The sequence below is a fragment of the Eurypyga helias genome, unplaced genomic scaffold, assembly GCF_000690775.1.
Source record: "Eurypyga helias isolate BGI_N326 unplaced genomic scaffold, ASM69077v1 scaffold12386, whole genome shotgun sequence".
Taxonomy (NCBI): domain Eukaryota; kingdom Metazoa; phylum Chordata; class Aves; order Eurypygiformes; family Eurypygidae; genus Eurypyga; species Eurypyga helias.
The window spans coordinates 8,653-22,391 of record NW_010254724.1 but is presented as its reverse complement, the minus strand read 5'-3'; the positions used below and the strand labels follow the sequence as shown (position 1 = coordinate 22,391).

Sequence of the window (13,739 nt, the reverse complement as noted above, 5' to 3'; positions counted from 1 at the left end):
TTGGGCTGCCTCGGCTGGGCAGCATCACAGGGCACCTAGCAGAAGTGTATCCCATAGCAGAAAGGGAATTCGGCGGTTTCTCGTCTTGCAGGCTTTGCAGTGTGCGTGGGCATAAGGTCAGAGAAGGAAGAGAAGCAGGCAGGCAGGGTGCCTCCACCACTGCAGCACCGACAGGCTGCACCCTGGGAGGAGACGGGCACATCACAAAGGCTGCCTGACCGAGCGTCACCTACTTAGAAAATGTTTTGTTTTCTTCACATAGGATGTCATAAAGTGTCCCCTGTTTATACTTAATTGAGTCCGAATTAATGCTGAGCAAGCACCCTGCGGTTTTCTGCCTGTGCGCTGTAACCCGGAGACAATTCCAAAGAAATAAGGCAAGTGGAGCGCAGAAGCTGCACCCCTGCCCCAAGAAATGCCAGGTGGAGGCAGCAGGATGGGGCTGGGGTCCCACACTGCTGCCTGCCTGCCTGGCCCTGCTCCCCTTCTCCCAGCCACGCTATCGCCCTGCCTCATGGCTGCCATGGGGCAGATGAAAGTGCCTAAATGTGAGTGCTGAACACCTCGGAGCCTTGCTGCAGTGCCAGGCTCATGGGTCTGTTGTGTGCTTGGGGAGGGGCTGGGGGTATCAGCCTGGTGACGTACCTGGGCCAGGCAGCAGTGATCCCCACCTTTGCTGGCCATGCAAACCTACAGCCACTGTAAGTGCAGGCTGGCGTTACAGGTTATGATTCAGGTGTCAGTTTAAGCACCATGGATCCATTGGTTAGCATGAGGTTTTGGCTGCACACATCTTACAGATGACATACCTTCTATGTGACGCTTTGAGTCAAAGCTGGGTTAAAGCATCTGTGAAGATAATAGTGAAGTGTGAAGCAGTGTAACTCTGTTATATTGGTCCCTTAATCTTGGGAGCTGATGCCCTGAAAGGGGGGCTGTGAGTGATAGCATCTCTCTGTATGTGGGAATTAGCCATCAGTCCTCATTTCATTTCACTTCTGCAGCACCATTTGCAGCAGAGGACCCCAGCCCTTTCCTGGGCACAGCCTCCTGCCTCTGCCGATCCCTTCAGACAGCTCAATATCCCCAGTGCTGGTGTGGGGGGATGTTCAGAGCCTGGGGAGAGGGAATGTCCATGAGGGGCAGAGCTTGGTCTTTGCAGCACCTCTCAGGGATTTCTGGCAGTCCTGCCAGAGAGGGGAGAGATCCACACTCGAGACCTGCCCTGCAGTAAGCTCCGTGAAATTCAATTTAGCTCTCACAAAGAGAGAAGAGCTGAGTCAGCCATGGCTAGATTTTTTTAAGTGGATAGAAATGCTATGATGTATTTCAGGTCTTGCAAGGGTCTGTACGCCATTCCGTGTGGATGTGTATGCTTGAAATTAAAAGTGGTTGGACCAGACATCACTGGAGCAGGAATTATGCATGAGTTGGCTAAAGGTGAATTTGGAAACTAGTATTCATTATTCACACTTCTTCTCTAGTTTAAAACCTGTGAGTGGATTTTTGCAGAGGCAGAAAGGGACCAGGAACAGCCAAACCCACATGTGCATCCTTACAGCTGGCACGTCCCCTGAGAACGCGAGGAGATGAGGAGATGAGCTGGAAACAGAATAAAAGCTCAGCCCCTCACCTGCAGCTGCTTCATGGAGGTTGCTGCCCTCGAACATCCCCTCATTGCCCCGGCTGCCCCTTCTCTGCCAATGGCGCTGGTGTGACCTCTCAGGCGGGACAGTTGGGTACTGGCTGCTCTGGGAGTGGAGAGCGGCAGCCGGAGAGCTGATGTCCTGGCAGCATGCTGCCACCACCTCGTTGCCCGCCGGGAGCCACTGCCAGGCTCCCAGCCTTCATTCCTGAACCTGAAACGGCTGTCGTTTCCTCTGGTAGAGCGGTGTATGTGAAAAATTAATTCAGAGGGAAGGAAAAATGCCACCAGTGCCCAGGGCTGGGAGAGCACAGGGCAAAGAGGCACAGATAGGGCTGGGCTGGTGAGAAGTGTTGCCAGCTGGTTTTGGTGGTGGGGGCAGCCCAGGAGCAGGAGATGCCCTGGGGCTGGGGACACCATGACTTCCCCACAGCCCGAGCAGATGAAAGCCACTAGTCCACCCTAAACTGGCTGCTGATGGGGAAAAATGAGCCACCCAGCTCCTTTTGTTCCCAGTCCTGCTCTTTGCCATGGCAACCCCAAGAGGCCATGCTCCCTCTTCCCCACTTTGATAAAGGCAAATTGTGCAGATGATGCTGGGGGCAGCTCTCTTGGCGAGGCATTTCTAGGGTAATGCTGAGCAGGCAGCAGTGCAGGAGCTGAGCAGGGAAATGCAGCTCTTCTGGGGGAAAAACCTAAACCCAAGTTGCTTAAACCCAGTCTTGCTTCCCACCTTTTTATTTGTGAGCTCTTCTTTACTGATGTACTGACTGTGGTGTTCCTGCGGGCAGGGACAGCCCATCCCTGGTGTGGGAGGAGGTGTTGAGGTGCCAGCAGAGCTCGGGGCTCTGGGCAGAGCTCACCGCGGCACATGCTGGCTGCTCATCTCCCCAGCGTGGTAGTTCTCTCTGCCCGTACCGTGCCCTGACACTGCTGCACTTTCTGCCTTGCAGCCTCCCCCTTCATCATCGCCATGCTCCTGGCCAGCCTCAACAGCTGCTGCAACCCCTGGATCTACATGCTCTACACGGGGCACCTCTTCCACGACCTGATGCGGCGCTTCCTCTGCTGCTCCACGCGCTACCTGAAGTCGCGGCCGGCGTGCGACCTGAGCGTCAGCAAGAAGAGCAACTCCTCCTCCTTCGTCCTCGGCTGCAAGAGCGTGAGCCAGAGGAGCTTCATGCATCCATCCACGACATGAGGGCATCGCTGGCCGGGACCTTGCTCTGCCGCTGCGCTGCCTGCCTCCAGCACTTCCCTGTGAAAAGCTGGGATTCGGACAAGCAAGGGGTTTCTCTATAAATAGGTGTATATATGTCTGTGCGCATGTAAGCATGTACAGCCGTCATTATTTAATGGAGGCGGGAGGAGGGGGAGCACTTCTGTGGTCCAGGTTTCAGTGCTGCCTGCGAGTGGATGCCAGGAACCCTCTCCCAAACCCCCAAACCACTGACATCGGTGGCTTTTGGATACCACCAGAGGGGCAGTTTTTGCCCCAAATGATCCCGTGCTGCTGAGGCAGATGTGCCACGTCCCTGTTGGATGCAAGGGGCTATAGGTGCCATCCCAGGCACCCGGGCATCAGGCACCCGGCCCCACCTGCTCCTGCGTCAGCAACCCGGTGGGATGGCAGGGCCTGGCTGGGCAGAGCTGCGAGCACATGTGTGCACTTGCTTTGCTTGAAGCGCTGTGGGACAGAGCCAGCCTTTTTTGCACGGTGCCAGCGCTGCTTCCCCCAGCCCAGGCTCACCGGTGGCACTGCCAGCACGGAGCAGGGCAGTCCTGCTGCCACGGGCTGGGGGCAGCGGTGGGAACAGGGCTGGGGACAAGCCTCCCAGGGGACAAGGCTAGTGCCTGGGTGTCCTTACCCTCGCCAGCTCTGCTCCGAGTGCTGTGTGAGGCTGCGCAGATGCATCAGCTGGAGCCAGGGGAGCAGACACGACTGCAGGGTCAGGGGATCTGTGCAATAACATGTTTGCTGAGTGTGCTCAAAAGCTTCTCTGAAGTCAGGCTTGTGGGACTACAGCCGGGTTCCATGGGGTTTCGTGGAAAAAACTCTTGTTGAGTCCCACAAGGCCAAGCTTTTGCTTCGGGTTTACCGCAGATCGCATTTAGTCCTTTACACCAATGCAATTTTCTTGCTCTGTAACGCACAAGGTCATGCTTATGGCATGGATTTTTTTATTGTTAAGAAATACCTGTAAATAAAGTTTTCTGATTGTGTCTTGATTGAAGGTGGGAGGGGAAGTGCAGAAGGAACACTAGACTAAGAAAATGAAGGAAACCGATGGGAAATGAGTCTTTAAACGCAAGACCCAAGTATACTCCGTGTAATGATGCTTTTGTTTATCAGGTACTGCACCGAGCACTGAAGGTCTGCACAGCCCTTTATTCCATACCATGAGGCTGTGACACAGCCCTTGGCAGGTGGGACAGCTGGGGTGAAGTGCAGCTCTGGCTGAGGGCAGTGGGAGCTTTCCGGAGAATTTGGTGGCAGTGCGATCCGGTGACTGCAGAGGGATGCTCCTGCCTCTGCTCCTGCCGCCTCCCGGATCTGCAGCCGGGGGATGCGCAGAAGCCAGGCCTGCATGCAGTCAAGGGTAATGTGATTTGGCTTTACATGCTGGGAATGAGCATAAAAAATGAATTTAAATGTGTACTTTATTTTTTCACTGTCATCGACAGGTACATTTTCACCTTCCATATCCTGGCATTCCTTTGATTTTTTTCTAGTAGCTTCAGGTGAGCTCTCAGCACATTTGCTGAATATGATCCAGCACATTCAGTCTCAGTGCATGTTACCAGACTGGTCTAAATCCTTAGGAACACATAGAACATTTTCCTTCCATGTTCATCTTCTTTCTCCTTGAGAATAATTAGCTCCTGCACAAAACAAGGCGGGTGGTCCCATTTTATGGGGACCCAGGGACCTGGCACATCCTCCGTCTGCCAGGAAGGAAACACAGCCTGGCAATAAATTTATTGGGACTGATGCACAGAGCAAGGAGGGAGCTCCGGGAGAAGCAGGCTGCTACCTTGTGAGCCCAGGTTGCCACTGCTGGCTGCAACTATGGGGTGAGGCAAGCAGGGCCGTGCCCCCACCCGTGGGGACACTGGAATCTGCAGCCGGCATGCTGCAGCTCATGGATCTGGAGGAGTTCCAGGCTTGTTTACCGAAGGATGTCGAACAGACTCCTGAAGGGTGAAAAGCAAAATAGAGGTGCTGGTGTTTGATCAGCCTGTGTTCCACGTGCAGGGAACCTGTAGACCACTGCATGGGGAGAGATGAGAATTGTGGAGTTTTATTTGGGTTCAGGCTGTGAACTACTAGAACAAAAAGCCATTAAAAAGAATATAATCCCAGTATTGTTTTAAATTATTTTTATTCCCACAAAAAAGCTTTATAAAATGCTCATGATAAAATATTTTTGGAGACTTTTTTCCCCTAGAAATATCTAAATTTTTTTTTTTTTTTTTTTTTTTGTATCACTCCATCCATCTTGAGTCCTGGTGTTGCTAGAGCATGGGTGCTATATTGCTATGGAATAATGAAAGTCCACACTCCCAAGCCATTGGAAGAGCACCAATAGAAAATCTGGCTCTTTCTTGTCCTTGGCATGGCACTAGGAGAGACTTTGGCACCAAGTCTTTGTTGGAAGCCAGGGGAAAACAGCACATGAATACAATTGAGAATAACCTCTGAACAACAAGACCTCCTGGGCCCTGGTTCAGCAAAGCACTTAAGGCCAGAGCCAAAAAAGCGTTTAAGTGCCTCAAAGTTAAAGTATGGCTTCATGGAAGATGGACTAAACAAATTAATTGACAATACAAGGGAGGAAATAGCTCTGAATTGGATCATTCCTGTGTTTTCACTGGAGCTGCTGGGAGCGGGCAGTGTCCTTGAGGAGGCTCCTTCCTCTGCTCCCGCAGGCACATCTGGGAGAGCTCCACAGGATGCTGTGAGCGAGGCACGGCTGGAGGGAAGGGTGCAAGGCAGCATGTCAGACCTGCGTCTCCCACCTTGGGCAGAGCCCGAGTGGTCAGTGATCCTGCCCACCCCCCAGCCTCAATCGCTCTGTCCCAGCTCTGGGCTGGCAGCTAAAGCAGGGCAGGGCGTGGAGCAGAGGAACAGCCCTCGCTGCACAAGGTAAACCCATCACTGGAGGCTAGAGCTTGGCCAGCGTCAAACAAGCAAGCACGTCGTCAATGTTCTCCCTGAGAAACAAGGCAGAGCTTTACTTAAAGCCAAGCTTGTCATTGCTAAGGCAAAATCACCAAAATCCATGTGTTCTCATTGCTCCTCAGGGTGCTGCCCGCTCTCAGCCCCGGTGTTCTCGTGGGCGATGCGCAGGAGAGCTGCCCACCTGCGCTGTACTGCCCGCGCATCCTGGCCACAAAGCGGAACGATGACCCAAAATTAAATAGCGTCACACTACCACGAGTGGTTTTGCAATTGCCAGTGGCCCAGGCCCAGCACGTGCTCCCAGGAGGCAGACACAACGTTTCATGCACTAACTGATCTGGATTACAAAGCTTTGCTGAAATGCAAACACACATTAAAAAAAATTTGTTTTCCCTATTCTATTCACAGAACTTTTGTGCAGCGTGATTTAATACAGAAGCTTCCACAACAACAATTATTTGCAGCAAATAATAATTCATACGCAAGTATTTCTCTTAGTGTCATGCTAGACCGAAGGGATGGAGAAGCAGGCAGGGTTTGGTCTGTTGTCCAGCAGCACTCTGCACCCCTGCTTGTCACTCTGCAGATGCAGGCTGTGGCCCAGGGCTGTGGTCCAGGCGATGCTGCAGCCCCTCCCATAGGAGCAGGGCATGATGCTGGGGGGTCCCGGAGAGCAGAGGGCTCTCCCTGGACTGCTCGCTGAGCCTTGATGGGCTTCTCTTCTCCTAAAGCTGCTGGCTTTGGGATGGAGTAAGGAGCAGCCTGTCGTTCCTCCATCTGCAGGGAGCATCCCCAACAGCCAGCTCTGCCGCGGGGCCCCGCTGCACTGCACAGGTCCCAGGGCATGAGGGTCCATGTGCCCGAGGACAGAGCACACTGCTGGAGCCATGGAAACCTGCGCAGAGGGGTGGTTGTGCAAGGGCTGGATGGGGTGGCTGTAGGGCCCTAGAACTCCTTCCGGAGAGCAACTCTGATGTTGCTGCACATCTTGGAGAGAGCCTCAAAGAGTGGGTCACAGAAGGTGTGGATGCAGAGGGAGTATATTCGGCTGATGCACTGAATCTCTATCAGGTAGCTCTTGATGCAGGGCACCACTGCCCAGATGTGGCAGAAGGAGATGAGGGCAAAGATGAAGCCCCAGAGGACTGCCAGGGGGATGCCCAGGATGGCAGAGAGCAGCCGGTAGCACCAGTACTTGCTGACGGTGAAGGTGGTGTAGCTGGTTTTCCAGACTCCGTCAAAGCTGTATGTTCCCACAGGCTCAGCTATCACATCCTCAAAATCCACCTGAGAGGAGAGAAGATGGGGGGTGTAGGGATGTTAGCAAGGGCTGCAGTGCAAGGACGAGAATCTGCTGCAATGTGAGAGGAGAGCTGGAATGGAGGGGGCTGGGGAGAGCCATGGCTGTGCTGGTGAGGGGACGTGGATCCTCTGCACCCCCCGCGCAGGGACAAACCCTGGTGCAGCAGGACAGCCCCTGCCCTTGCAGAGGTCCAAGCTGGAGGTGGCACAGGGCTGCTGGCACTGCCTGACCTCAGCCTGTGGGCAGTGTGGCACGTGGGCTCAACCCACGGCACGAGACCCCAGGCTTGGCTGCTCCAGGATGTGTTCCCCAGTCCCAGACCCTGAGCCGCGGATGGTGCTTCCAGGTGCTGGGGCCAGGCACAAGCCATTGGGACAGGAGCTGTGCATGGGAGTGTTTACTCTGGAGGAGGCCAGAGCCCGTTCCTACCCTTTTTTATCATTCAGGGACATGGGCTGCTCAGGAAGGTGGTTTGTGCTAATACAACTCCAACAGCCCTCTTGATTTATGATTTATTTATTTATATATGCAGAGTCAAGGTGCTCAAATCTGTGTTCTGTCTCAGGGGGAGAGAGCTCGGCTCAGCCATACCCTTACAGGGAGAGTGCTGTTACGTGCAGGCATTGAGAGTGTCTCTGAATGAGAAATACTCTTAAAAGCCTCTGAACTACACACAGAAACCCACTGTGGTGTAACTCATTTCTAAGGAATATGTGAGCCAAGCTGTTTGTCTTGACAAATAGCATCGCCTTTCCTTGGGAAGCTGATGTCTGTTTGTACATTTATGTTAAATTGCAACATCCATTCTGGTTTTGGAAGCACATTGGTCACAAAATCATTATGCATAGTCTTTAATTTGCTGGAGTGGGGAGGAGGTACCGGGAGAAATTTTGATGCCGATTAGGAATCTGCAGCCAGGTTAGCTGGTCCTGGATCACCTGTCAGCAGCTCGCAGGAAAGCCTTGCTGCCTGGGTGGGCTGGGAACCGAGCAGGTCGCTGCACAGCTGCCTGGGAGCCTGATGAGCTAATCAGGGGATCAATTAACGAAGGGAGCAGCAGGCTATAAGAGAAGACTCCCTGCCTCACTGCTTTTTTTGCTAGTGGTGTACCAGAGCTGGGTTTGGAGGAGCAGTGGAGTGGTCTGGAGGGAGGCTGGGCACCATGCTGGAGTGTTCAGGGACCGGCAAACACAGGTACTGCTTAGCTGCCCTATGGCTTTGCCTGGGAGGAGGCTTTTAAAGCTCTGCACAGCCTCTGTGGCTGGTGCCACAGATGTAAAAGTAATGTGGTCTCGAATTGTGGCTGCTGTACTTTAATTCCCAGGATGAGCTTATCTATGGCCACATGAACCTTTCAGCCTGCAAACCAATATCTGCTTCATTCTGCTGGTTGCTTCTCTGCCTGCTGTGTTTTGGGAGCATTACATGCTTTCATGCCCAGGGTGTTTTTGCTTGTGTTGCTGCCCACTGGAGGGTAGGGAGGCTGTGTCATTCCCTTTGGGATGCTGGTGAGCAGCAGTGGGGTGAGTTGTGCTCCCTGTCCAGGGGCTGGCTCTGCCCTCCCTCCCCAAACTTATCAACCTTGTTGTTTGTAAGGTGGGAAGAATGCTAGGTAGCTTGAGCAAACCTCTGAAAAGTTCCAAAGCTGACGAAGCAGCGGTATTGCCATGTAAGTGGGTGAGCTTGAAAATCCTATTACAGGATTTTGGGATCCCCCAGTGGGAAAATGTAGGGGTGGGGGGAATGGGGATGGTGTGAGGGGTTAGGGATGGCCTGGAAGATGCTGGCATTACCCCAGTAGTAGCTGGAGACGTGTCCAAGCTGAAGAGCAGGCAGGTGTTTCCCGGAGCGCTGCCTGGCACTGGGGGTGGGCAGGCGGAAGGCTGTCCTGGTCCTGGCTGCCCCGGCAGCATGGCTGATGGCAGGGTGGTGCTGCCCACAGCCCAGTGTGCTGCCAAGCCCCGGGCTGAGGCTGTTGAGCTGTGCTGGCACGGTGTGGCACAGATGTGGGATGTGCTGCTGGGAATGTGCTCAAGATACCGAGGTGCCTGGCAGCTGTCACAGGCATGTCTCGCTGGGCTGGAAGGGTGCCCAGCTATGGCTGTCACTGTTACAGCTCATCTGGAGTGCTTTTAATTTGACCAGTTTAAGCTGTAATAGTGTTTAAATGCACAAATGCAGGCTTGCATTTCAATGTGTGATCAAGGTCATGGCCCATTATAAAGCCTTTGTGAGCAGGCATAGTGCATGCTGTCCCTTCTTGTGTGTCATCCTCTGTGATCTCTCAAGAACAGTTTTAACAAAATCTTTCCATCTCCTCTTGTTCTCCTTTGGGCCAAAACTGTCTTTGGCATAATGCTAACAAAGCTTAAAGCATCCATGTTTCAGTGGTCAGCACTCAGGAAGATGTTGCCCTGTTCAGCTAGACTGAGGACTCCTCTTGATCAAAAATAGACAGAGGAGGCTTGCTGCACCCTCCTCCTGCCATGTGGGAGAAACAATCTTCTTCCAAACAGGACAACACGTATCTAAATGCTCTGGTGCTGAGATTGTCATGTCTCGAAGATTAGCAGTCTTTTTTTCAGGGTTCCCTTTAAATCAGTGACATGGGCTGACCCTGTTTTATTTTTGGCTCCCCACTTACTGGTACAAAGGAGGGCGTCTCCATAAATTTTCGAGCTACAGCCTGTGAAGTTGGAGAGTGCGTTTGAGGAATGGAAAATATTGTGTTAATTGGAGCCATGCACAGCACCCAGCTGGAGCCCGGACACCCTTGGCAGCAGGGCTGGGGTTTGCCGCAGGTTCCCTCCCCACAGCCTGAGATAATATTGAGGTACTTATGCTAGGGACTTGCAGCCCTGGCTGAGGTCAAGCCAAATACAGAGTGACAATACCAGTATATAGAGGAGGCAGCAAAACACAGTGGGGAGAAAGTCCTACCTTCACAACGTCCTCATTTATGTGCTTTGGGTCTCTGTTCACCAGGTCGATCTCCTTAGTGTGCTGGTCCTTGATGATGATCCTCTCCTCCAGTTCGGTCTGTTCCTCTGCCATGGCCGCACGGCTGCGGGTGCTTGCGGAGCAGGGAACTGGGGTGTGCTGGGGAAGACGTGGGGAGTGTAGGGTGTGGGTGCGGAGGCACTGGCCCCCCTCCCAGCAGCTGCCCTGCAGCCTTGCGCCCTGGCAGCGCTCCAGGCTAAAATTAATGTCGCACCTCCCCGAAGCGGCCTTTAAAGGGGCTTTGCTGGGGACAGCCCTCGTGGTGTCATCCCTGGGGGGGTTCTGTGCAGAGGGCTGGTAGCCCTCCAGCCTGGGTGAGGGGGTGGCGTAGGAGGTGGGCATGCAGCCCCCCAGCCCACCCCAGCCAGGCACGTGGGGCTTTCCCCTTGCACAGGGAGAAGATGTGGGAGAAACAATGCCAAAACTGGGGCAAAAGTTCTCAAAAGCCTGAGAGAAATAGCTGTTCGAGGGAAATGGCTGTGAATGAATGTGTAAATGAAGGGGCTCAAGGGAGACAGGAATCATGTCTACAAATATTACCCAGAGAAGCTGCATTGTCCTGGGATGTCCAGTGAGCTTCAGGGTCCCTCTAGGAGCCCAGAAGGCGGCTCATGGTATCAGCTTGTATTTCTTTGATTCCAGCTTTATTACACAGAGAAAGTTGAAGAAATCCCCAGACCAACCCACAGATCCAGAATGGTCAGGATATCTCCCCTGTGAACAGTGGGGACAGTGACATTTAGCATATTAATGAAGATTTATTTAACTTGTGCTGTATTTTGATAATCCTCATTAATTTCTTCAGTGCTGTCTTGGTTTTTGTAAGGTGAGATTTCTTTAAAATTTAATGTTTTTTTTATGGGGGAACCACAAAATGTCCACACACCCAAAGCTTTTGTTAAATGAGATGTTTATGAACACTTTTCGCTTGAAGCGATGACTGGGTGAAGAAGTGAAGGGGTGACTGCACGTTAACCCCTGTTAATGTTAAGTGTTCGGGAGCTGTGCCTGAGCCCTGGGTGTCTGCCCTGTTCCGTGTGTGAAATGCTAAGATGTGGTACTTCTGACTGGGAAGTGCTTTGGGTTTCATTGCCGAGATGCAACATTGCTGCTGGCAGTGGCACCCGCATCACCTTGCAGGAGAGGAGCAGGTGGGAGCCCCCAAAAGTGCCTTGCTGATGGCCCCAGTCTGGGGGTGCTGTGGGGCAGGTGGCCCCTCGGCACACTTCTTGTGCTGCTCAAGGGCAGTGAAAGAGAACTGGTGGAGAGGGAAGGATGTCTGGTTCGTTAAGGAGGAGGGATCTATGCCCTGCACAACTGCTGGGCATGGAAGGGGGTTCTTCAGAGCCAATGTGCTCAGCTGGCATGGTGGGGGAGGCGTTTAAACTGCAAAGAGGCTGCTGCCTTCCAAAAACATCAGTGCCTGCGCAGTGCTGTCTTCATCAAATCCACGTGGCTTGGTGCCTGGAGCTTTCAGCGCTGCAATGGTTTTGTTCCAGCTCTTTGAGCTAATATAATACAGTGCAAAAATGGGATTGTGTTTTCATTTGGCTGAGGCGTAGCAGGTCTCTCAGGCGTATTCATTTTTCCTGAGAAGTTGTGATGGTGAGGGCCTGGCTGAGCATTACCACAGGTTGAAGGCTGCCAGACTTCTCTAACTCCTGCTGCCTGCAGTGATTTTAGTGTTTTTTTTTCTGTAGCAGGGTGGTACCTCAGTCTGGAAACTTAGTTTTTCTTGGGATTTCTGCTCTATTGCAAGTGCATGTGGTGATGCTCTGGGGTGTGACATATCCATGGCTAGAAATGTGATGGCTGTAGCTTGTGAGAGACCTCCCTGACCCCTTCTGTGGGGAGAGAAAGGGCAGAAGTGGGGTGGGAAAGTAACCACGCAAACCCATGGCGTACTGCAAAAGTAAAGGAGGTGCCTATGGAGAAGGGACAAATTCTGTGTGGGAGCACCCAGAGTCTGGCTCCAGCCAGGCTGCCAGTGGGTCTCTGCCCTTTGGTGGGACAGTCAGACCTGGCTGGGTTGGTGACTGGGCTCTCTGCCCAGGTGCCAGTCCCAGTTTCCCCCTTGCCAAAGGGGGTCACACAGCAGCTGGCACAGCCCAAACCCAACGTGGGCTGGTGTTGCAAGCACAAAACTCCTCCGTGCTCCAAAGGTTTGGGCACGAGCTTTCAGTCCAGACCTGCTTTGTCACAGCTGAATTCCCCTCTGACAAAATTTTCTAACATCACTGCTGTGACAGCTGAGCTTTTACCTGTTACCTGTGCTTCAAGAGAATGCAAAGGGTGTTTTTGTACAATAAGCTGTTTTCCCCTTACTCTGAGCTGAAGGAACACATTGCTGGCGTAAGCGGGGCTGTGAGCGGAGGTGGCGTGCGTGAGTAACCAGCGTCTGATGGAAGAGCAACGCTTGCTTGGCTGGGAACCAGGGCCGAATTTAGGAGGCACAGCTGCTGCCGGCAGTGACGGAGGAGTGCGACACAAGGTATTTGCTCTGCTGCAGCTCTGCTTGTTCATCCACCCGTCCCATGTGGAAGGCTTTATTCTGGGAAGGTGGGGTTGAGGGGTTTGGTGGTCTGCCTCTCTGCAGTCCGGGGGGCTCGGCTGGCTGCTCCGATACCCAGGGCTCTGTAGGGGGACTGTGGCCGTGGGGTGCAGCATGCCCTCACCCCTGCTTCGCTGGGCCCTGCCCCACCTCTCGTATGGGATTTCTAACAGCGTGAGTCACTTGCTGTCTTTAGGCTTGGGCTGGTCCTTGCTGTCTGCACTTGACTTGCTGTCTTTAGGCTTGGGCTGGGCTGGTCCTTGCTGTCTGCACTCAGACGTGTGGCTTTGGTGTCCCAGGCGTGGGAGTAGGAAAATGTGAACCCACGTAGTGGTTAACATGCAGTTAGTAAGCGTCTCAAGTAGCAATGAGAGAGAGGAGGAATATTATGTTGCACCATGGATGCTATAAATATATCTGTTTCAGAGTACTTCAAGACTGTGAATGGGACATCATGTAAAAGCTTCTGTGTGCAGAGGCTGAAGTGGGCTAACCGTAGTATTAGTTTGCTAGTAACTAATGACAACCAGAAGTCTTATTGCTAAGTATAGATGATAAATCAATAGCAATGTCAGCAAATATTGAAAGTATTTGCTGGCCATGGCTTGTCATGTGGAAACCCTCTCCCATCCTGGCCACGCAAGAGACAGCTTTTAATTTCTTGGCAGTGCCCTTCGCTAGTACCAACTCACGCTTCAGCTGCACAGCAATGAAGTTGTTGTGGCTCTTAGTATAAATTCCAGCTTTTGTATAGCAAATGCATTCCTCCTACCCAATCAGGGCTTCTCCTTACAGAGGATTCCTTTACTGGCCTGCTCAGGCAAGTCCTCAGCTTTAACTGGTCCCCTTGTCCCCATAGTGCAGCTGCCCTCAGCCTGCCCTTGCCTGTCTGTCTGTCCAGCTCTGAGCATAGAGGAAGGGGATTCAGGTTTGTGTAAAAGACTGAGCAGATCGAGTGTTCCTGCACACATGGGTGTGTTAAAACCCAGCTCCACACCCCAGTGCAGGAGTCTGAGGTGTGCCCATTTATCAGAGGATGCTCCTACCCTGTGAATAT

The 13,739-nt window shown here is 52.8% G+C and overlaps 2 protein-coding genes across 2 annotated transcripts in view; one reads left to right on the top strand and one right to left on the bottom strand.

Moving 5' to 3' along the window:
- Nucleotides 1-2,846, top strand: part of OXTR (oxytocin receptor) — a 5,674-nt gene extending 2,828 nt beyond the window's left edge. Inside the window, exon 2 of the mRNA XM_010153113.1 lies at nt 2,599-2,846. Within this exon, the coding sequence (XP_010151415.1) occupies nt 2,599-2,846 (248 nt within the window). The remainder of the gene's footprint in view (nt 1-2,598) is intronic.
- A 3,900-nt stretch (nt 2,847-6,746) lies between these two features.
- Nucleotides 6,747-10,218, bottom strand: CAV3 (caveolin 3). The gene is made up of 2 exons (XM_010153112.1): nt 10,072-10,218; nt 6,747-7,115 (listed from the first exon to the last, which is right to left on the bottom strand). Exons 1-2 carry the CDS (start codon nt 10,183-10,185, stop codon nt 6,774-6,776), a joined length of 456 nt encoding a protein of 151 aa, XP_010151414.1. The 5' UTR covers nt 10,186-10,218; the 3' UTR covers nt 6,747-6,773.
- Between the last annotated feature and the right edge of the window lie 3,521 nt (nt 10,219-13,739).

Bases quoted from the DNA above. Each gene is read 5' to 3' on its own strand.
- CAV3 (XM_010153112.1), bottom strand. From the start codon at position 10,185: ATGGCAGAGGAACAGACCGAACTGGAGGAGAGGATCATCATCAAGGAC. The intron at 7,116-10,071 runs GTAGGACTTTCT...CTCTCCTCTCAG, and splicing joins TAAATGAGGACGTTGTGAAG to GTGGATTTTGAGGATGTGAT.